Genomic DNA, 23,864 nt, shown 5'->3' with positions numbered 1-23,864 from the left:
CTCTCCTTTTCCCATCCTTGGGTCTGCTGGGATCTGCCAGTGGGTGGAAGACATTGTCGTTGTTTATAATGCTCATATAAGCCTGCATGGATGTGAATGACATATATTTAGAAAGCAAAATAAAGCTTTAGGAAGATCTTCAATTTAATGGAAACTAGTCTAGTCATTTGGGAACCACAAGAGCTTTTTAGGGCAAATCTGCTTCTGCAAGCTGGAGGAAGTGTGGGTGTAGTGAAGTCCCGGTCACACCTTGTGATGTCAGTCACCCCCAGTCCGAAGTTGATTGGCTGTGAAGAGCTGAAGCAGTGTTTAAATTCCTGCACCATCAGAGAAGTTTTCAGAACCTCAACCCAAGAGAGGCTTCATTGTTACAGATTTCCTCTTCGAGAACTTCAGCCTGATTGTTGAGCCTTTGGGGGAAAAGTCTTTGTTAACTGAAGAGGGTAAGATATTTTCATTCCTAAATTCTAAAAAATGACTTCTGCTGTGTTGTTTGGAAAATATTAATATATGTACATGTTGAGAAGCGTTATGCCATACAGAGAAAGATGGGGAGAACTGTGCCTTGGGTAAAAACGATTTCATTTGTACCTTTGCTGTTTATGCCAGTAAACAGCAGTATTAAAATGACACGTTGTCAATAGAGACAGGTGATTTTCTCAGTAACACTTTAATTAGATCTCTGCATGGTACTTCTGAAAGGGAGTTTATTTATCAAGAGGCAGATGGAAGGTCATTGTGAAGTTTGGCTTTAATTAGCAAAACAAATAAAGCTTTTACATTTAGGTTTTATGGGTATAGGTATGTTCATGGCCCATAAGACATAAAAGAATCTAAACTAGACTGGCAGAACTTTCAAAATATGGTCTTTTAAATTCAAAATCATATGATGGTATTCATCCAATAATATTCTTATGAATTGAGTAGCTGAAAGGAGATGCTAAGACCACTGAAATAAACCAAGGGTGTGTTACTTACACTACTTTCCTGGTGTTTAGCTGCATATTCATGTAAGAGTGATGTCTTACACACTATCTGAGTTCAATAAATGTTCTTCTGTTGTTTAGCTGTGTATTCATGTTAAGATGATGTCTTACACACCATTAGAGTTCAATAAATGTAGAATATAACTATCTTTTAAAAACCTTTCTTAGTGTAGAGGACAGCAGTATACTCCTGTCTATCTGTACTTACATTTTCTTGCATTTATCCCTTTTTTCCGTCTTTATCAGAAGTGTCTGTCTTCCATAACAGACAGTGGGAGCTGTGGTCAGGCAATGCTTTTCTGCATGATGTCTTGAAGATCCCATGTGTAATAGCAACACATCAAGGACTTGTCTTCTTCGGGAGTGATAGTGTCTGCTGACCCAGACTTTCTGTTTAACTGAGGGCCAAGTAGACTTGCTATTGGGTTGGCCAAAAATTTCATTTGGATTTTCCCATGGGTTGTTATGAAAAACTGGAATGAACTTTTTGGCCAACCCAATACTTTGTTCTGGTTGGTTAAAATAAGTAAACAACCAAACAATTTTCTAATGGACATTTATCTGTTAGAACCTCCCCCCTCTTCCTGAATGGTAATGTGAACCAATGTGTCTCAGATGCTAAGAGGCCTTTCACATTTATATTTAATTTGGCAACACCTAGGAGTTATTGTACTGTGGTTGAAAGCATCTAACAAAGGGATGCTTATAGCTGACCTCAAGACAATTACAGTTGGAATGACTGGAATTTTTATTGATTTACTTGGTTGGTTTTCTGAATTTCTAATAGAATCCATGTCCTGGTCAAAATGCACTTTATTTTAAAAAAGTAGTAACAAATCAAATTCTAGCTAATGGGGGTTCTGATTAGTTGGGGTTCTGGGTAATTTTGCTTTTGTAAAACCAGCTTGACACACTGCTGTATACTCGAGTATCTAGAACAGTGCCTAGCTCATAGAACGTTCTCAATAGATATTTATTGACTGCTAATAAGTGGGTATATTGTTCATTAGTCTTATTAAGGAAGACAACATTAATCCAAACATAAGGAAAGTAAGCATGATATAGTGAGCCCATAATTTTTCAAGTTTTGATTTCCTTCCTTTGGCCTATCTCTTTCATTTTAATTTACATAAAACAAAATATATACACATGAATATTAACTTTGAGGAAATTCTAGAAATTCTGCACTACTTGAGGGTGGCCAGAGAGGAAAGAGATGGAAATACCCTTCTCCAGATCCAGAATATCTTCAGGAGTTGGATCTTCTCAACTCTGGGGAAAAAACTGGTAAAGGTTAAAAGCCTCTAAAACACACACTTCCAAACAGGTGAAACTCAAATTGAGGTTGTCAGTTCAGTTGCTCAGTCATGTCCGACTCTTTGCAACCCCATGGACTGCAGCACACCAGGCTTCCCTGTCCATCACCAATTCCCAGAATTACTCAAACTCATGTCCATAGAGTCAGTGATGCCATTAAACCATCTCATCCTCTGTTGTCCCCTTCTCCTCCTGCCTTCAATCTTTCCCAGCATCAGGGTCTTTCCCAATGAGTCAGTTCTTCACATCAGGTGGCCAAGGAATTGGAGTTTCAGCTTCAGCATCAGTCCTTCCAATAAATATTCAGGACTGATTTCCTTCAGGATAACTGGTTGGATCTCCTGGCAGTCCAAGGGACTCTCAAGCGTCTTCTCCAACACCACAGCTCAAAAACATCAATTCTTCAGCAATCAGCTTTATAATCCAACTTTTTATAATCCAACTCTCACATCCATACATGACTACCGGAAAAACCATACCTTTGACTAGATGGACATTTGTTGGCAAAGTAACATCTTTGCTTTTTACTATGTTGTCTAGTTGGTCATAGTTTTTCTTCCAAGGAGCAAGGGCCTTTTAATTTCATGGCTGCAGTCACCATCTGCAGTGATTTTGGAGCCCCCCAAAAATAAAGTCTGTCACTGTTTCCATTCATTCCCCAACTATTTGCCATGGAGTGATGGGACCAGATGCCATGATCTTAGTTTTCTGAATGCTGAGTTTTAAGCCAACTTTTTCACTCTCCTCTTTCACTTTCATCAAGAGGCTCTTTAGTTCTTCGCTTTCTGCCATAAGTGTGGTGTCATCTGCATATCTGAGGTTATTGATATTTCTCGCGGCAATCTTGAGGTTATGGATTTCCTTTTGTTATGTGTTCTCATTGTAGAATGACAGCAGGTGCAATGTCAAAGTGACACTTACCAATCACTGAAGAAGAACTTGGGGTTCTGGATTCATCTCTCATGCTAGTAGATTTTTTGTTCATTTATTACCCAGAGTAGGGCTACTACATATCTGCTTCTACACTTTTGGTGTGGTTGGTAAAAAAGTTTATAAGACTTTGGAGCTCTCATCTGGAATATACTTCACACAAGTATAATTATTTTTATCAAAAACACTCATTGAAAAGCTAGCATAGGTTTTAAGCTCTGACTTTAATGCTTGATGGCAGACCATATTCTATGGGAGGCAGCATCAGCTCTCTCAGGACCCCAGGGTGTATTTTAGTTTATTTTACCAGACTTCCACTTGAAAAATTATGACTTTGAGTCAGGGTGCTAAATGGTATTTCTAGAAGCATGAGCAAGTTGCTGCATCTTCCTTGCATTTCATAATATTCCATCCCTGCAAAACTGAACACTAGAAGCATGCCTGTCCTTCGTGAGACACACAACATTCATTAGTGTTAGAGCACTGCTTCGAGCACTGCTTCATTGTTTTGTTATTTAGATTAGAGAGAAGCAAAAGAAAATACAAGAGGAGAACTCAATATTTGTTGGCCTTTTATCAAGACTGGAATATTTACTGGTTTTAAGAGTACCATGAAGTTGTTACTATATTCAGATTTCACTTTGAAAATTAAAATGGTGAGCCATTAGACCTATGAAGCCAACACCATTGGCATAGTTATTTTGGTAGTATTGTATTCAGCAGAAATTTCCTTATGAAATGAACCTAAGGAACTTCCCTGGTGGTCCAGCGGTTAAGACTTTGCCTTCAAGTGCATCAGGTGAGGGTTCGATCCCTGGTTGGGGAGTTAAGATCCCACGTGCCTTGGGGTCAAAAACATCAAACATTAAAAAAAAAAAAAAAAAAAACAAAAAATTGTAACAAATTCAATAAAGACTTTTTTTTTTTCTTTTTTCTTTTAAAGAAATGAACCTAAGAACTTAAAAGATGTTTTGATTGTGGAAACTAAAGTGTAAGGGAGGAAAATTTTTCTTCTACTTTCTTAGGGTCTCTCACTGGGCCTAAAAATTAAACTGGCAGAGGACAGAATAGCAGGAGAAGAGCCTACACGTTTTATTAAAATTTCCACATGTACACGGGTGCCTTCCCAAGAGAATGAGGACCTGAAGTGACTGCAACAGAAGCTTTTACAACTTTTAGGCAAAGAAACAATACATTTGTGAAGAACTGACAAGACCTAGGGGATCTGAGCTAGGGCCAGTAGCTTGTGGAGAAGGCCCCAGGAAGGTCGGGTTAGGTTAACAAGGTATGTTAGTGCAGAATTCCCCCAGTCTCACCTCCATCTCTGCTAAAGAGACTGTCTTCCCTCCCCCCGGGACAGGGGGCAGCTTTCACATGGGATTTATCTCCTGCTTCCAGGTAGGAAAAGGAGGATCAGAGCACCCTTCTGGCATCTGCTGTTTCTTAAGTGCCTTCAGCTCAACAGAATTTTTGTGTCAGAGGCATATTTTGGGATGAGATATTCTGGTTTCCTTCGAAAGTTGAATCAGGCTTGTTTTAGGGGCAGCTGAGCATTTTCAGATTGTTGATATTAGGTGAAAGATTTGAAAAAGGAATCAAAATATTATTAAAGCACATGGACTGATATGGAGTGTGCTGAATTAGGATGAAGAAAATGACACAAAGCATAGTGATGTTGACGAGGAATATGCTCAAGATGAGGGATGAGTGACCCTGTTGGACCATTTGAGTGTAGAATTGTAGAAATGAGGCAGGCACCTTCTCAGTCTCCTTATCTTAGGATTTCTACTGTTTTCCTGAATAAATTGAAACAATACGACTAGATGACTTCTTGAGCCCAGTGTTTCAGACTTTATTCAGTGTATTCAGTCATTACTGAGCAAGGTACAATTATTTCTGGGATCAGAGGTTGAAGTCACTTGGAGCACTTTTAAAAACAAACCCATGCTTGTTTCCACCCTCAGCAGACAGATTTATTATCCTGCGGTGCAATTTGTGCACTGGTATTGCTGGTGGTAAAGAATCCGCTTTCCAATGCAGGAGATGCAAGAGATATAGGTTCAATCCCTGGGTTGGGAAGATCTACTGGAGGAGGAAATGGTAACCCACTCTATACCTGGAAAATTCCACGAACATGACTGAATGACTGTCTGATTGCTTTAAATCTCTCCAGGTGATACATACAGCCAAGCCTGGGGATCTTTGTCTTATATAATTTTTGGTTTTGGTCTTGGCTGTGTGGCATGTGGGATCTTAGTTCCCTGACTAGGGTTCGAACCTGCACCTCTTGCATTGGAAGTACAAAGTCTTAACCATTGGACTTTTAGGGAAGTCCCTGGCTTAGATCTTCTGTCACCAGCATAGTATATTTTAACATTTAAAGACACAAATCAGTAGAAGTGAAGTCTCAAATCAGCCTGCAGGACTTTCCAAACAGTGTTTGGATGTCCATCTGTTAGGACAGCCCCAGGGCTCATGAGTGCCAGGCAAATTATTTTCCTTTTAAATCACTTTAATAACTTTTTACATTAGCATTGAGGACATTTATTTTTAGATATAGAACAAATTGCTTTTCAAATCACCAGTTCTTGAGGTGTGAAATGAAGCCACCCTCCAGGAAAATACAGTTTGATTTGGCAGGTTTCTCTCAGTGTGATTCACAAGTGTATCCCAAACCTCTAATCTTCCCTGGATCTTTCAGTACTGTGAATGACGCTGAAAAAATTTAGCATAATCATGTATAATGTATGACTAAAAGGAGCACAGTGGATATGGAATGCTCTCTGGAGCCATAATATGAAGCCTACCATCATGGGTTTCTTGCAGATGAAGAAAATGCAAAACCAATCAGGTTTGCTTAGATGTTATTATGAGGTTATAAACATGACTGAGGATCCCTGCGTGTGTGTGTGTGTGTGTGAAGACAAATGCCCACATCTGTCAGTGGTATCAATAATGTAGTTTTTTGGTGGGATGATATTTGCCAGTCTGCTCTGACACACTGGACTACATAATCAGTATCAAACTGAAAGATCAGAAATTTCTCTTTTGCTCTTTCTTTATTTTCCTTCATTTATCATAGCTTATGTGTTAGTTAAGAAGTATTTATAGAGCTTCTCATTGAAAAGTTTTCAATTTATCTCTTGGGAGTGAGGTTTTTAAAAAAACGCGAATAAACCTAATAATTCACACATATACTTCATCCACTGAAGTATACCATTGATCTTTTTTTGTACACTCAGAGTTTAACAACCTTCACCAAAATCAATTTTAGAACATTTCATTATGTCCAAAATTCACCCATTAGCTGTCACTCCAACCCCTCATCTTCTCTTTAGCGCTTAGTTGCTCAGTCACGTCCAGCTCTTTGCAACTTTTTGGACTGTAGCTGGCCAGGCTCCTCTGTCCATGGGATTTTCAGGCAAGGATACTGAAGTGGGCTGTCATTTTCCTTCTCCAGGGGAACTTCCACACCCAGAGACTGAACCCACATCACCTTTGTCTCCTGCATTGCAGGAAGGTCCTTTACCTGCTGACCCATCAGGGAAGCCCTGAACTCCTCTGTGCTCTGTTGTGCTTAGTTGCTCCAGCCCTGGGCAAACACTTACTTTCTGTCTCTATAGATTTGCCTTCAATGGACCTTTCCTATGAATGGAAACATGCAGTATATGATCTTTTGTGCCTGGCTTCTTTCACTCAATATAATGTTTGCAAGATTCCTCTACTTTGAAGCATGCATCAATACTTCATTCCTTTTTATCACTGAATAATATTCCATTGTATGGATATAGTGCATTTTATTTATCTATTCATCAGTTAAAAAATAAACTCATTGAAATGCCCATCGAAAGTGTTAAAAGTTGAAGCTCTTATATTTCTTTGGTGTGAAGAAAATCATCTTCTGTCTTTCATCACAGGTAGGGGTGACACACACGGCTATGAAGACCACCATCCTGCTTATGTTCCTGTGGGGACTTTCCTGTGCTCTGCCAGTAAGTGTCAGGATAGGGATGTATGAAAAAAAAAAACTTTATATCTAAAATTGCACGTGTCATTTACTATAAGCTAAACTTTGGCCACCTCATGCGAAGAGTTGACTCATTGGAAAAGACTCTGATGCTGGGAGGGATTGGGGGCAGGAGGAGAAGGGGACGACAGAGGATGAGATGGCTGGATGGCATCACTGACTCAATGGACGTGAGTCTGAGTGAACCCTGGGAGCTGGTGATGGACAGGGAGGCCTGGCGTGCTGCGATTCATGGGGTCACAAAGAGTCAGACATGACTGAGTGACTGAACTGAACTGAACTGAACTGAACTGAACTGAAAGTGGTTGTGCATGTTCCAGTCAGATGACAATAGTAAATTCCTAGGAAGATTCTTTCTTTAAAATATCATCCAATTTATTCCTTATTCTGCTCAGACAGCATTCATATAGCGAGATGCTCATTTTCTTCCTTATAAGCCATGCTTTTCAAAATGTTATCCCCAGATCAGCTGCGTCAGGATCAACTAGGACCTTGTCAGAAATGTAAATTCTCAGGTCTTAACTCAGACCTATAGAACCAGACTCTCTGGGGATGGGACACGGCAATTTATGTTTTAGCAAGGCCTCCAGGTGATTCTTATTCATGCTAAAATTTGACGACTACTCCTTCAAACTATGTGATATGTGAACACCTGCTACCTTGGAAATTTCTGGAGACTGACCATGTGTACCAAATTTTCTAGGTAGCCAGGTATCAAAATACTGAATCAAAGAGCTCTGAAGAATGGAAGGTGAGTAGAAATAAGATTTTTGGAAATATTTTTTATTTTAGTATGTTATTAGTATAACCAAATTGGCTTCCCTGCAAATGTTGAAACTACTAATGATTTTAATGAACACATTAGACCAGAGATATAGAGGGTAAGGGCTATGATTTCTAGTTCTTATAAGAAAATGTAGTTCATATAATGCTTCGACTTCAACTTAATAGCGTAATTTGGTGAGGAAGCATTTTTTTCCTTTAGCTTTATTTTCATGATCAGTCTGTGTGGTAGAGCAAGGGGATGGTTGACAATGAACCAAGTTTGTCCTTGAAAAATTAGGACTAGAGATCTGTTTTATCAGATGTCTGGTAGGCAAGAGGTTAGGAGGTCAAGTCCTGGAAGGGGGGAAAAGAAAGGATGAGAGAACACCAGGGTCTTTGGAATGAGAGCTAATCCAATAGTTCTTAATGCTCAGTAACTCAGGAGCCATTGCCAGACACAGTTCTTTGTTTTGCTTGTGTTAACTTTTTGAATCTTCACAGTATCCCCAATGAATTAGGTATTGTATTTTATTCTTATTTTACAAATGAGAACTCTGAGACACAGAAAATAACCCAATCTGTCTAGGTAATATGGTTAATTAGTGTTCATGCCAGACTTTGAACCCAGCTCACTCTGGCCCCAGAATCTGTGTTTTTACTGAGTGTTATACCCTCTGCTTGGAAAGGAACCAGGCCTAGGAAGTCAGCAGCTTTTCAAGACTGGAGCTATAGTTGCCACTCCGTATCCATAAGGGATTTAGTTCTGGGACCTCTGTGGATACCAAGATCCATGGATGCCCAATGCTTATATAAAATTGCATAGTATTTTCATATAACCTGTGCCCATCTTCATGTATACTTTAAATCATCTTTAGATTACCTACCATACCTAATAAAATGCCATGCAAATAGTTGCTGGAGTGCATCAAGTATGTTTTGCCTTTGAGAACTTTCTGGAAGTTTCTCTTTTTTTCTTTCTTTCTTCCCTTCCTTCCTTCCCACCTTTCTTTTTTTTTCCCTACTATTTTTGATCTGAGGCTGGTTGAATGTGTGGATGTGAAACTCATGCATATGAAGGACCAATTGTACACGTGAGGGTTAAAATCTTAACCTAAATCAGAATGTTTCATTACCTATTTCCTGCCGGCTTTTACATATGCTCCAGCTAGTTGTTTAGTTACTAAGTTGTGTCTGACTCTTTGAGACCCCATGGACTATAGCCTGCCTGGTTTGACACAGCTAGGGCATAATGCTAGGGCTTTCCTGCTGACTTAGACAGTAAAGAATCTGCCGGCAATGCAGGAGACCTGGGTTTGATCCCTGGACTGGGAAGATCCCCTGTAGGTGGGCGTGGCAAGCCACTCCAGTATTCTTGAGAATACTGGAGAATCCCCATGGACAGAGGGGCCTGGCGGGCTACTGTAGTCCATATAGTCCAGGCTACAGTCTGGCTGCGGTCCGACTCGCAAAGAGGTGGACATGACTGAGTGATAAAGCACAGGGCACAATGCTATTAGTGCTGGCCAGATAATGTCCAAGGCCTGAGACACGGTCCTGCCCCTGCTTGAGGCTGGAATAGGCATTGCAAAATTTCTTACATGAACTTTCACTAGGGGTGTCCTCGGTTCTAGTTTAAAAGAAGCTGCTGTGGATCCTTTCGTTTAGCCAGAGTACCACAAACATGCGGTAGTCTCAGGCCTAGCCTTAGCATGAGAAAAGTAGCAATGTCTGGCGCCCTTCTACCCTTTAAGTGACTGGAGTAGAGTCTGCCATGGTGCCTGCGGCAGTGTCGCAGGCTAGAGACTTAGAGTGACCATGGCTTTTCCATCTAGGACAGATCCCCAGCCCAGGACTGCTGAGAGGCTTGCTGAAGATGTGCTTCCAGCAGCTCCTTTCTGCTCTCGTTGGCACCTTGGGTCTGCACACCCATCACTTAGCCGCTTTGAGCCACATGGGATTCGGGACTTTTGTCCTGGTCAAGGGGGAGGAGGAGAGTAGGTGGGGAGAGGGGACCAGAGATGGTACAGGCATTCTTAGAGCTCTTATAAGATTAAAGAAAGTAAAATAAATCAGAACTGTGACTAATTTTCAGACTTAGCATTTTGCAATTTTGGTGATCTTACATGACTCAAGACAGGTGGCTTTTTTCTATTCAGTTTTGTCCACTACTCAATTTCATAAAGGATATTTATAATCCTTTTGAGTGTTCTCAAAATGGATCATTTCTTCAGGTTATATCATACTGAATGGTCTCAAGAGGCTTTCATAAGCATTAGCCAAATTCCTCCTCACAGCAACCATGGGCAATAAGCAAAGTGGTTGCTAATATTCTAAATTTAGGGATAAGAAACTGACATCACAGAGGTGAGTGAATTGTCCAGCCATTAGAGTTTACCTAAGACCTAAGTGTTTCCTGAAACTCATGAACTTCAGTACTACTCTTAAGACAGTTTTCAGGGCTAAAACACAAGCCAAGGAGTGAATTGACACTTTAAATCTGGGTTTATGAGTTCCAATGCTATTTTTTCTATCTTATATTTTTTCTGGGTTGTGTATTTTTCTTCAAATAAATTTTATTTTTCTCTAACTATGGGAAATATGAAAATCTTCTAAGTTTTTCTATATACAAGACCTTTTTATGCCATTGGTCTTCTCACATTCATTCATTTTTTTAAAGCCATTTCATTATAAAATATCATTAATACTCATGTAAATATAAAATATCTATCAATAAGCTAAAAAAATCCTAAAATTATTATGAATGTTTGCAATGATATGATCCACCTGTGAAGGAGTAATTTGTTTTCCTCCCTTTGTTACAGGGTCATTTGGCTCAGACACCAACACCACCTTTGGTAACTATCTCATTTATTTTTCCAAACTTTAAGCTTTTTATTTTGTATTGGGTATAGCTGATTAACAATGCTGCGGTAGTTTCAGGTGAACAGCAAAGGGTCTCAGCCATACATATATATGTATCCATTCTCCCCCAACCCACCCGCTCCCCCTTCTATCCAGACTGTCATACAACATTGAGTAGAGTTCCATGTGCTATGCGGTAGGTCCTTGTTGGTTATCCATTTTTAATATAGCAGTGTGTCCATGACCCTCCCAAACTCCCCAACACTCTAATTTATTTTTTGGCCCCAGTGATAAATATGGAATGAAGAGCATGTCTACCTCTGAATTCTCCCACTCTTTTTTCCTTCCTATTTTATAGGACTTTTTATATTTTATAATATTTTTTTGTATTTTAAAATATTTTATAATATTTCTTTATTATAAACATCTCATAAAATCACTTTGACTCTCTTCTCATCATCTCAGGCCATTTGGAAAGCCATAAATCCAAACCACAAGTTTTGATGCACTCCATGTTTTCTTTCCTTTCCTCAGGAATTACTAACATGAAAAATAAACAACAACTTTTTTTTTTCTTTTTAGGAGAGCAGTGAGTCATCAGAAGAAAGTAAACTTAGCTCAGAGGAACAGGTAATTAAACAGACCTTTCTTAACTTTCCAGGCTACTTAGGAGTTGAAGGAAATGATGTTAGATTAAATTACCTGGTGACTGTTCTAAATATAAGATGTTCTAAACTTTGGTTATTCTGTCTAAAAAGTCCTATAAAATAGGAAGGAAAAAAGAGTGGGAGAACTCAGAGGTAGACATGCTCTTCATTCCATATTTATCACTGGGGCCAGATGATAGACACTGTGGCCCTAAATGTTCCTCTAGTTAAAGAGAACACACTCACACACACATACACAGAGAGAGTCATAAACTCTGTTAGACAACAGCTTGCTCATAAATCTCAGATATTGCTTTTACAACTGGAGCAGTTCAGACCAGGCAGAGAAAAACATTCTGGTTCATGTGAGATACCTTCAGGGCCTGAAGACTGCCTCTGTGCCCAGAATCCTGCTAGACTGCCAGAGGAGAGACTAGCTCTTGCCCTGAGGAAACTTTAAGAGGACAGTTGCTTCAGTAATGACTTCTTTTTTAAAAAAAATAATAATTTCTCATCTGTGGCCCTGGGAGATAGAAAAGCTGACTTAGCTTGAAAGTGAAAGTTGCTCAGTCATGTCCAACTCTTTGCAACTCCATGGACTATACAGCCCATGGAATTCTCCAGGCCAGAATACTAGAGTGGGTAGTCTTTCCCTTTTCCAGGGGATCTTCCCAAGCCAGCAATCAAACCCAGGTCTCCTGCGTTGCAGGCAGATTCTTTACCAACTGAACCACAAGGGAAGCCCAAGAATACTGGAGTGGATAGCCTATCCCTTCTCCAGTGGATCTTCCTGACCCAGGAATCGAACTGGGGTCTCCTGCATTACAGGTGGATTCTTTACCAACAGAGCTATGAGGGAAGCCCTTAGCTTATATCTCTGTAATAAAAAACTTGCTAGCATCTTTTTTCTTCCCTTCTGGTTTCCTATGCTTTCCCCCCCTGTCCCCCCTTTTCTCCTCCCCCTCCTTCTTCTTTTCATTTTTCTAAGACATTTAGTCATTGCTTTCTTAACTGTCCTGTCGTTTTAACCAAACTCAATCCCCTGGGCTCCAGCTATCCTAGGAGCTGGGTTTCTTCTAGGATGTTGACTAAAGATTCATCAGACGAACATTGTATACATTTATAAGCATAGAATTGGGGAAACAGTCTTTTTGGGGAGACCCCGTGATTTATAACCTCCATGTTATCTGAGCTCTTAGATGACAGCAACAGTCTGGGGGTGGGGGGTGCAATATGAGACTATTGAGATAAGAAAAGCTACATGGATGCTCAGTTCCAGCAGATTCATGTAAATTCTAGTGATGGGAAGAGTGTCATCACCCTGTATTCCCTCCCGTCAGAACTCAGACACTGATGAGTAGGGTCAGGTGGGAAAAGAAAAAGAAAAAAAAATGGGCAAGTTGCTTGGGCTTCCCAGGTGGCTCAGTGGTAAAGAATCTGCCTGCCAGTGCCAGAGACGTGGATTCCACCCCTGGGTCAGGAGGATCCACTGGAGAAGGAAATGGCAACTGACTCCAGTATTCTTGTCTGGGAAATCCCATGTAGCCTGGCAGGCTACAGTTCATGGAGTCACAAAGAGTCGGACACAACTTAGTGATTAAACAGCAGCAGTAGAGAGAGAGTAGATTTTTCCAGTGCGTGATGAATGAAGGCTCACGGACCTTCCTTATCTGAGTAGAGCATCCACTTGTTTTATTTCTGGGGATCAGCCCTCTGAGCTACACTTAGAACTCAGATATCACCCCAGGTACACTTCTTCAGCTGAGCCTTCTATAGGCAACTCTCTGCCTGTGCAAACCAGTATACATATGGTTTTGGTGAGATCTATACCTTACTGCAATATTATACTTTCACTTCAGCCAAAGGTTTCATTCACCTGCTCTAATACATTTCCATCCCCAGCCCCAGAGTTGGTTTGAAAAAAAATCTGAGTCATTTCAAAATCACCCAGTATTTTAAAAAAAACCTCTATTTTAAACCAAATAATTTGATGAGTATATCTTCCCTAGTAGCTCAGACGGTAAACAATCTGCCTGCAATGCAGGAGACCTGGGTTCGATTCCTAGGTCTGGAAGATACTCTGGAGAAGGGAATAGCAATCCACTCCAGAATTCTTGCCTAGAGAATCCCATGGACAGAGGAACCTGGTGGGTTACAGTCCGTGGGATCACAAAGAGTCAGACATGACTGAGTGACCAACACGTTTACTTTCACTGTTTTAAACCAAACAGTTTGAGGAGTATTATAAATCAATTCTTTAATTTACAAAAAAATTTCTGAAAGTATCCCTTAAGGACTCAGACTTACAATATGATTTGAGTTTCATAAATGTGATTTCTAGAGAACATTTTGAAAAGATTTGTGTAGCACTGAGTGAATCGTGCCTATGGGAAATGGGATGACTTGACTTTCAACTTCCCTTCCTTCTTTTTAACCCCTGTTGGAGACATTATTGAGCCATACAACTGAACATGGCTTAGATGAGGGACATAGGAAGAAGAAAACAAAAAGAGCCTAGATGGGCATTAGGTACAACCCTCTAGAGCAGCTCCTGGGGGTACTGACCATGTCTCTTAACCCCAAACTACAGGCAAATGAAGACCCCAGTGACAGCACAGAATCCGAGGAGGTCCTGGGCCTTGATGATCAGCAACATGTTCATAGACCAGCTGGCGGCCTCTCTCAGAGGGGAGGAAGCGAAGGTGATAATAAAGATGATGATGAAGACGAGAGCGGAGATGACACCTTTGGGGATGATGATGGTGGCCCAGGACCCGAAGAGAGACGATCAGGAGGGGACTCCAGGCTTGGAAGCGATGAAGACTCGGCTGACACCACACGATCCAGGGAAGACAGCACCCCACAAGGGGATGAGGGGGCCCACGATACCACCAGCGAGAGCAGGGACCTTGACCGTGAGGATGAGGGGAACAGCAGGCCCGAGGGCGGTGACTCCACTCCAGACAGCGAGAGTGAGGAGCACTGGGTGGGAGGCGGCAGTGAGGGGGACAGCAGCCACGGGGATGGCTCTGAGTTCGACGATGAAGGGATGCAGAGCGATGACCCGGGCGCCTACAGGAGCGAGAGGGGCAACTCCCGAATAAGCGGCGCCAGCCTCAAGTCAAGAGAATCGAAAGGGGACGATGAGGAGCAGGCAAGCACCCAGGATTCCCATGAGAGACCAGCAGCCGCGTATCCCCGCAGGAAATTCTTCCTGAAGTCTCGCCTTCCTGAGGAAGATGGCAGAGGGGAGCTTGACGACAGCCGCACGATAGAAGTCATGAGTGACTCCACTGAAAACCCCGACTCCAAAGAAGCCGGCCTCGGCCAATCCAGGGAACACAGCAAGAGTGAATCTCGACAAGAGAGTGAGGAGAACTGGACCCCGGAAGAGAGTCAGGATGTCCAAGACCCCAGCAGCGAGTCTAGTCAAGAGGTCGACCTGCCTTCTCAAGAAAACAGTAGCGAATCTCAGGAAGAGGCGCTCCATGAGCCCAGGGGTGACAACCCCGACAACGCCACCAGTCACTCCAGAGAACATCAGGCGGACAGTGAGTCCAGTGAGGAGGACGTGTTGGATAAGCCCTCCGATTCAGAGAGCACATCCACAGAGGAACAGGCGGACAGCGAATCCCATGAAAGCCTCAGGTCCTCGGAGGAGAGCCCAGAGTCCACTGAAGAGCAGAACAGTTCTAGCCAGGAGGGCGCCCAGACCCAGAGCCGGAGCCAGGAGAGCCCGTCTGAGGAGGACGATGGTAGCGATTCCCAGGACAGCAGCAGATCGAAAGAGGACAGCAACTCGACCGAGAGCGTGTCAAGCAGTGAGGAAGAGGCCCAAGCTAAAAACACTGAGGTAGAAAGCAGAAAATTAACAGTCGATGCGTACCACAACAAACCCATCGGAGATCAGGATGACAATGATTGCCAAGATGGCTATTAGCATGGGCGTGCCTGAGCGCCTCTCACAGACAGGCGTCCTGGAGGCTGGAGACTAGGGAAAATCATAACCGTAATTTATTGACGTTTGTATCAGAAGAATAGCCCAAGGCCATTTCTTTCCGAAAGGAAATGCTGGATGTTATACTTGTTTGTGTCTAGGATGTCATCAAACCACAGAGGTTTCAATAATGGAAAATTTCACTAGAACACCCTCCATGGGAGACCTGAAGCAAGGAAAGATGTGCGTTGTTGCATCACAGCTGAAATAGTTCCTAACTCATTAACCTAACGCACAGTTACACAGGTTGTGCTATGTACCAGGCACTGTGCTGGGTGGCAAGGAGGTCAAGAAGCTTAAAGACTTGTCTCTTGCTCCTGAGGAGAAGGTTTTGTTGTTGTTCAGGCTCTAAGTCGTGTCCATCTCTTTGTGACCCATGGACTGCAGCACACCAGGCTCCTCTGTCCTCTACTAACTCCCGGAGTTTGCTCAAATTCATGTCCATTGAGTCAGTGATGCTATCCAACCGTCTCATCCTCTGTTGCCCCCTTCTCCTTGTGCCTTCAATCTTTCCCAACATCAGGGTCTTTTCCAATGAGTGGGCTCTCTGCATCAGGTGGCCAAAGTATTGGAGTTTCAGCTTCAGCATCAGTCCTTCCAATGAATATTCAGGGTTGATTTCCTTTAGAATTGACTGGTTTGATCTCTGAGAAGCTTATAGAGGGATAAATAAAGCTGAAAAGGGATAAATATGACAAAAGCAAGAATTATTACAATCCAGCGCGGTGATCGCTATTAACACAGATAATGAACAAAACATATGGATTCACAGAAGAGGGCGAACTTTGCCTTGAGAATTAGAGAGGGCTTCACAGCAGGAAAGACACTGGAGTCAGAACGTTGCATGGGATTTCTCCATTTAAGGCTAGACAATTCTATTTATCCTTGGTATCAACAATAGAAAACCCTATATGAATAAACATTTAGTTTGTGAAAGTGTTTTCAAAATATGGCACGGTAATGTGCTTCGGATAAGCAAAAATTCTTTTTTCAATTAATTAACCCTTTTTGATTTTTTCTTTGTGTGTGTGTGTGTGTGTGACACTCCCATGAGCGTCACCTCCCTTACCACTGGTAATGATATGGAGGACTGGGTGGGGGAGGGTGGAAAAATGAAATTCCTCTTTAAATAGACAACTATCAGCTTAATTTTTTTCTAAGATCAATCTATGTGCAAAGCTAGAAAAACTGTTCTTGGAGTACTCTATTTGTGTTGCACATAGCAAAATTGTGTGTATAGAATTCAATTGATTTTTGCCTAATACCCTTTGAAATGTTACCTCAACCTAAAATATTTGTTTTGTAATAAAGATTATAATATCCAGAAGTATGTGCTTATTGCTTATAGTGATGCCAATTTTTAGGATATGAAACAACTTTTCCTTTAAAGACATGGCAAATAGTTTATTAGCTTTCTCCCATTAAAACAAAAGATTTCCTTATTTCCTGAACATTTAATTTTATTGATAATTCAGGTCGCATTTGATAAAATTACTTTTCATGTTGCTTATGATATTTCACAAAATGGATCTGTTATGGATAAGGGGGAAAAGGGAAGCCAACTCTCAGCTTTTTGTATTAGGCCGCACCAAAAGTTCATGGTGTTTGGGTTTAACATTAGCTCTTGCTGGTCTCTCAGACTGTCCTAAGTGTAAACTTTTGGAACTACAGGGATACACATTCTTCACACTGTGTTTCCCTGAAGGAAATGACCTAATCTTAGCACTTCCATTTTGTTTTTTTTTTTTAAGGGTTTTTTTTTCTTCTAATATGGATCACTTTTAAAGTCTTTACTGCATTTTTTTTTTTTACAATATTGCTTCTGTTTTACATTTTTGTTTTTTGGCCATGAGGCCTGTGCAATCTTAGCAATCTTACGCCCCCTGCCTTGGAAGGCGAAGTCTTAACCTCTGGACCACCAGGGAAGTTCCAAGTATTTCCACTTTTTCCAATGTGTTTTCACCCACACGGCCACTAGAGCACATCATGTACGTGCTAAGTTACTTCAGTTACGTCTGACTCTTTGTGACCCCATGGACTGTAGCCCGCCAGTCTCCTCTGTCCATGGGATTCTCTAGGCAAGAATACTGGAGTGGGTTGCCATGCCCTCCTCCAGGGGATCTTCCTGACCCAGGGATTGAACCTGGGTCTCTTACGTCTCCTGCATTGGCAGGAGGGTTCTTTACCACTAACGCTCCCTACAAATTCATTCAGAGAATCAAGACTTCCCAGTCTTCAGTCTGACCCTTTCCATCCTTCACACCTCTCTGTTACCTCACAACGTCAAGCCTATGGTAGACAAAATATACAGTTTTCTAATCTTCTTCCTTGAGATTTTAACCCAATAGATCTGGAGTAAAACCCCAAGTTATGTATTTCAAGAAGGGTCCCAGGAGATTCTGAAGTAGCCCATTGGCACATCTACATTTCTGTTCTCTGACTCTACAGATTAGTTATCTGGCTTTATTAACCTACAGGTTCCCACCAACCCACAGTTTCTTCAGAGAATAACTGTCTATGCACAGACCTCTTGGTTGCCTGAGATGTAGCTGACCAAGTTCCAGCCACCCATATGCCCCTCCTCATAGCAGGTAATCAGGTGGGTTGACCACCCCACCCAAGACGGATGGGCCAATAGCCTCAGAGCAGGCCTGTTACAAAGGCTCTGCCTGATGGTGGCTTGAGGTCTAATCTGAGTTCCCCTCTCTGCAGATCTGGCTGTTGGGGAAAGAGAGGTCAGAAAGTAGTCCAAACAAAAACAGATGGGAAAATACAGACAGGAAGAAATAGGGAGAAAGTTTAAGTCCATTAACGATGGAGCACAAAATTGAAAATGATCGAGCTCCTGACACTGAGGGACAAAATCATAATCTTCTTGCTCTCATGCTTGATTCCTGACTCTCCTGTTGTCTATCAGGCCTTCTTGGATCTCCGTGACCTTCTTGACTCTTAAGAGCCACCTGTATCCTGGCAGTACACCCACCTTTCTGAGGCTACCTAAGACGGGCTTTGTTCTTGCAACCAAAAAGCCTCATGAGCTCAGACGTGTGAACGCAGGTGTTAGGCTACCCATGTTCCAAGGTGATGAGACCACAGAACACTGGCTGGGTTAACAGCCAAGTGGAGGAAGTCCTGGACAACCTAAGTGGACCTCAGAGACTGAAAAAGAAAACAGGGAGCGACACATCCCATGGAGAGGAGACAGAGAAGTAAGTGGATGGAATTGTTTCTGGCACATTAAGGTTTGAGTTTAAAGATTTGTTGTCATCAAAGCATTTGGACGAGAGGAAGAGGGAAGGGGAAGTGATCAAAGGAGAGACTAGAAACATGGACCAGGATCGGAGGTGAAGGTCTCTGAATGCCAGGTTAAGGAGAAAAGACAGGTTTTCACATCTTTTCTATACCTGTTTAAAAACATATACAAACTATAGAACATCAAATGAAGCACAGAAAAGCTAAGTTAATTATTCTAGTTTAAAATCCCAAAACTAAACTAATATAGCATTGTAAAGCAATCATACTCCAATTAAAAATATATTAAAAATAAATAAAATCCAAGAAATGACAGAGCCTGATTCCACTTCAGTTTGAGGATGAGCCACTGAAAGTTTCAAGCAGTGGAATAACATTCATGAATGTATGAATACGGCCTCATCTGCTTGAAATATAAGCAAAGCAAATGCTTATATTTCATCTTGTTCTTGGCATATAAAGAAACCAAGAGCCTCTCAATCATTTTCTAATGGTTTGTTTTCCTAGACCTGTAACTTTGAAAGAACCCCTTTAATGGAAAAGTTTACTGTTAGCTGGAGAAGCTAACAATGTTCCAAAAAAAGGAAGCTTATATGAAATGTTTAGAAAACATGGCTTAATGTGCAGAAAAACTCATTCAGCCCAGAAGCCACTGATTGTACCACAAAGCGCTGGACACCGGCTTGTTCTGCTGATCCTGCTCATAACGACTCTGAATGCGGCCAGTAACACTGGTTCAACAATAACACTGGGGCTGCTGATCCCAGCTGTCATTGTCGCCAGAGATCATTCTCCACCAGCTCTGCTTCATGGCATCACTAGCTCTCAATTCAACATTTGTGGTAGATTCATTTCCCAGGTTTATATGGAAGACAGGGGGGAAATCAAGACACTCTGAAACTGAGCTTCATGGGGGAAGGTGTCTCTATTCGCTCTAAAATTATCTGCTAAATTGTTGGTATGTTTAAGTAGAGGGACTTCCCTGATGACTCAGATGATAAAGAATCTGCGTGCAATTCAGGAGACCTGGGTTTGATCCCTGGGTTGGGACGATCCCCTGGAGGAGGGCATGGCAACCCACTCCAGTATTCTTGCCTGGAGAATCCCATGGCCAGAGGAACCTGGTAGGCTACAGTCCATGGGGTGGCAAAGAGACGGACAGAAGGATCCACAATTTTCATCATATTCTCACTGGTGTCTACAACTAAGAAGCTGGAATCTATTAAATTAAATAAAGAAAATAACAACAACAATCACCAGATCTGCCTGAATATTGTTGTACAGAACTATTACATTCTGGAAAAACCCATCAGTGTTGAGGAGGAGAGCTGAGAATACAGCATGATTCATATTATATGCGTTGCTTGCCATACATCACTTGCATATCATAGCTAAAGCTTGGATAAGGAAAGATAGTATAACATAAAATATCTTTCTGATAAAATGAATACAAAGTTTAAACTTCTTCAATGTTAATACAGAATATATTAATATTCTATGGTAATATAAAAATGAATGAATATTCCCGAAGTAAAAATTTAAACCGTAGAGTTCTTTTGCATTTCATGTATATTTAGATTCTGAGTTGCATGTTGATGTACAGATTGAGAATTATATTCATTCTCCTCTTCTTTGTATTAGGCAGTAAAATCTTTGAATTTTAGAGGAGCACATGGCTGCCCAGAGGGGGACTCCATTTCCCAGGCTTCCTTGCAGCAAGGCATGCCCACGTGGCTAAGTTCTGGCCAATGGAATATGAGCAGAAGTGATGTGCCTGGCCGCTTTCCTTCTCACTTCTCTTTCCTATTGGCTAGAAACTGGCAACTTTTGAAATAGTTTAAAGTGAAAAGTAGCTCAGTCTAAAGTGAAAAGTAGCTCAGTCGTGGAGTCTTTGTGACCTCATGGACTATACAGTCCATGGAGTTCTCCAGGCCAGAACACTGGAGTGGATGGCTGTTCCCTTCGCCAAGGCATCTTCCCAACCGAGGGATCGAATCCAGGTCTCCCGCACTGCCTGCAGATTCTTTACCAGCTGAGCCACAAGGGAAGCCCAAGAATACTGGAGTGGGTAACCTATCCCTTCGCCAGGGAATCTTCCCGACCCAGGAATCGAACTGCGGTCTTCTGTGTTGCAGGTGGTTTCTTTACCAGCTGAGCTATCAGGGAAGCATGATAATTTCCTTGTACCCAGAGGTACCCTTGATTGTTTCACGAAAGAAAGAAAGAAAGTGAAGTCGCTCAGTAGTGTCCGACTCTTTGCGACCCCATGGACTGTAGCCTACCAGGCTCCTCCCTCCATGGGATTCTCCAGGCAAGAGTTCTTCTTTAAAGAAGAAGAACTCCAGTTCTTCTTCTTTAATCTAGTTTATTTTTTGAGTTTCCTTATAAGAAGCCTGGGCTTCCCTGGTGGCTCAGATGGTAAAGAATCGGGAGGTCTGCAAAGTGGGAGACCTGGTTTTGATCCCTGGGTTGGGACCATCCTCTGCAGGAAGATATGGCAACCCACCCTAGTATTCTTGCCTGGAGAATCTCCATGGACAGAGGAACCTGGTGGGCTACAGTTCATGCGTTCACAAAGAGTCAGACATGACTGAGCGACTAAGCACTTAAATAAGCTTAATCTACATCCTCGTGAATATATGTATTATACGTGTATATTCAGAAACTATATAGAGTTCTCACCAGAAACACTGAATTATCCTTCCTTTATTTAATAATTGAAGAAAAACTGCTCTCCAACTGTGCTCTCAGAATATTATTGTGCATACTCAGTAGGCTTTAATATTATTTAGATTAAGTTAACTTTTAGACTGAATTTATTGTTAAAGTGAATGGAGTATTTAGCCTTTGCAAATATGGGTAATGAAGACAATGCCCCAGTCTATAAACTATTTTTTGAGGATAAATAGAAATTATATCACTGGTTCATGAAATAACTAGTTACCATTCGGCAAATTTCTATATCAAAGACTAAAATTATTGGTCATAACTTTAAGTTGAAATATTGATTATTCAAGAGCAATTTGCAAATCTGGCTCTTATAAATGAATATAATGAAAATGAGGTGAGGCTGCAAACTTGCTTTTATTCCATTGTAAACTGACTAATAGAACTGGTTCTCAGCCTTGGCACATCACCTGAGGAATTTTTTTTAAAGTCTTTGCCCACAGGGTCCATCCCAGAGAATCTGGTTTAACGGGTCTGGGATTAGACTTCAGCAATGGTATTTTCAAAAAGTCCTAGATGATCCCAAAGGGCTTCCCTGGTGGCTCAGATGGTAAAAAGTCTGCCTGCAATGCAGGAGATGCAGGATCAATCCTGGGGTTAAGAAGATCCCCTGGAGAAGGAAACGGCAACCCACTCCAGTATTCTTGCCGGGAGAATCCCATGGATGGGGGAGCCTGACAGGCTACAGTCCATGGGGTCACAGTCAGACACCACTGAATGACTAAATAGAGCACACACAGGTAATTTCTAAGTGTAGCCAGCATTGAGAATACTGCTTTAATATAATAGTTCATTCTGAAAACTTTGGGGCACTCTTGGGTTCTAGGCACAGGTCTTATTTTAGAAGTAAAACACTAACCAAATTCCAACCCTATTTAATATGATGAGTTGAATTCTTATGTCAGTCACACAGACTTGTCTGCTTCCTCTCCTAACAAATAAATGGGCCCAACATTTGAGTTACTGGAGCATTTAGCTCTCGTCAACTCCCGGATGGTGACTAGTTAAGACATAACCAGTCATCAGAAAAATTGTAAAAGTATTTTGGCTTTTTGGTAAACTGCCTACCACAAGGTCAGTCAGAATATAGTATCTCTGAGTTTTGCTCTAGTTGGCTTTCTATCAGCATCTGAATTGTCATCAAAATAAACCTGACTTAAGCCCATGAATGGTTTCCTCTGTCCCTGAACCACAATACAACAGATGGGAGAGATTACAGCAGGAGAAACCTCTACAGACTGTAGGTCTTGTGATCAGACACACAAAACAGCCTGGCTTTCCCTTTTTGGCACAGACCATAACTATTATTTTAAGCAACTGAATACAAATATAGTGTTTGGTTTGAAACCTTATTGTGTAACTGACATGAAAGAGACCTTTACCATTCTTTTATGTCACACAAGTCATTCTTTCCGAGTTGCACGTCTAGCAGAGTGTCTGGAAGTCCCCCATGGGGAAAAAGGGGAACTAGCAGAAGGGAGGGTGCAGGAGGTCTGTCTGGGACGTTGTTGTTGGAACCACATCCACCCCCAACCCAAACAGAACTTCAAAGCTGAATCATCTCCTTCCTGGGGTGGGTGTTTCCGCACCTCCATCCAGCCTTTCCCCTCACAGTCAATACCAGGCTATGGCAATAAATTGGGAGTTTACATAGGTAGAAAAAAGACAGACTTCACTGTGCTTCGAAATGGTGACAGTATTAGTAAGAGAAAATTTTGTTTGTCCTTTAGAAGTTTCACTCTGAGGATGTACCTAAGAGTACACTGTCCTTTATCCTGCCTTATTCAGGACTTTAAGGATGTGAATTACTCTGTCCACTTTACTCTGTTTTAGCTTCACTAAGGGGGCATCTTACTCTTGCCTGGAAAATCCCATGGACGGAGGAGCCTGGTAGGCTGCAGTCCATGGGGTCGCTAGGAGTCGGACACGACTAAGCGACTTCACTTTGACTTTTCACTTTCATGCATTGGAGGAGGAAATGGCAACCCACTCCAGTGTTCTTGCCTGGAGAATCCCATGGATAGAGGAGCCTGGTGGGCTGCCGTCTACGGGGTCGCACAGAGTCAGACACGACTGAAGCGACTTAGCAGCAGCAGTAGCAGCAGCAAGGGGGCATCTTGAAGAAGTCAAATGACCCCAAGGAATGAAAAAGGACTAAATAATGGAGGAGATAGAAGGAGAGAGGAAAGTGGAGACAAAGAAGGGAGACCAGAAAGAAGAGACCCGCCTTATGCCCATGGGAGTTAGATTCCACATGGGTTGATAAATGTCTTGAAAGGCAAAGTAAAGAACTGTTTTTACTGTTCTTTAGAAATTGTATGTGTACTTGAAGGGATAATGTTATTTATTTTTTT

At 41.7% G+C, this 23,864-nt stretch overlaps 1 protein-coding gene across 1 annotated transcript; it reads left to right on the top strand.

Annotated features, from left to right (window-relative positions):
* The first annotated feature begins 302 nt into the window (after window positions 1–302).
* DMP1 (dentin matrix acidic phosphoprotein 1) lies at window positions 303–15,983 on the top strand. Its single transcript, XM_006048654.4, has 6 exons — window positions 303–443; window positions 7,151–7,225; window positions 7,964–8,011; window positions 10,848–10,880; window positions 11,470–11,517; window positions 14,125–15,983. The coding sequence occupies exons 2-6, from the start codon at window positions 7,172–7,174 to the stop codon at window positions 15,472–15,474; spliced, it is 1,533 nt and encodes a 510-aa protein (XP_006048716.3). The 5' UTR covers window positions 303–443; window positions 7,151–7,171; the 3' UTR covers window positions 15,475–15,983.
* The last annotated feature ends 7,881 nt before the right edge of the window (window positions 15,984–23,864 follow it).

This window comes from Bubalus bubalis, chromosome 7 (assembly GCF_019923935.1).
Source record: "Bubalus bubalis isolate 160015118507 breed Murrah chromosome 7, NDDB_SH_1, whole genome shotgun sequence".
Taxonomy (NCBI): Eukaryota; Metazoa; Chordata; class Mammalia; order Artiodactyla; family Bovidae; genus Bubalus; species Bubalus bubalis.
Note: the sequence above shows the minus strand (reverse complement) of the source record. Positions and strands in the feature narration are given on the sequence as shown.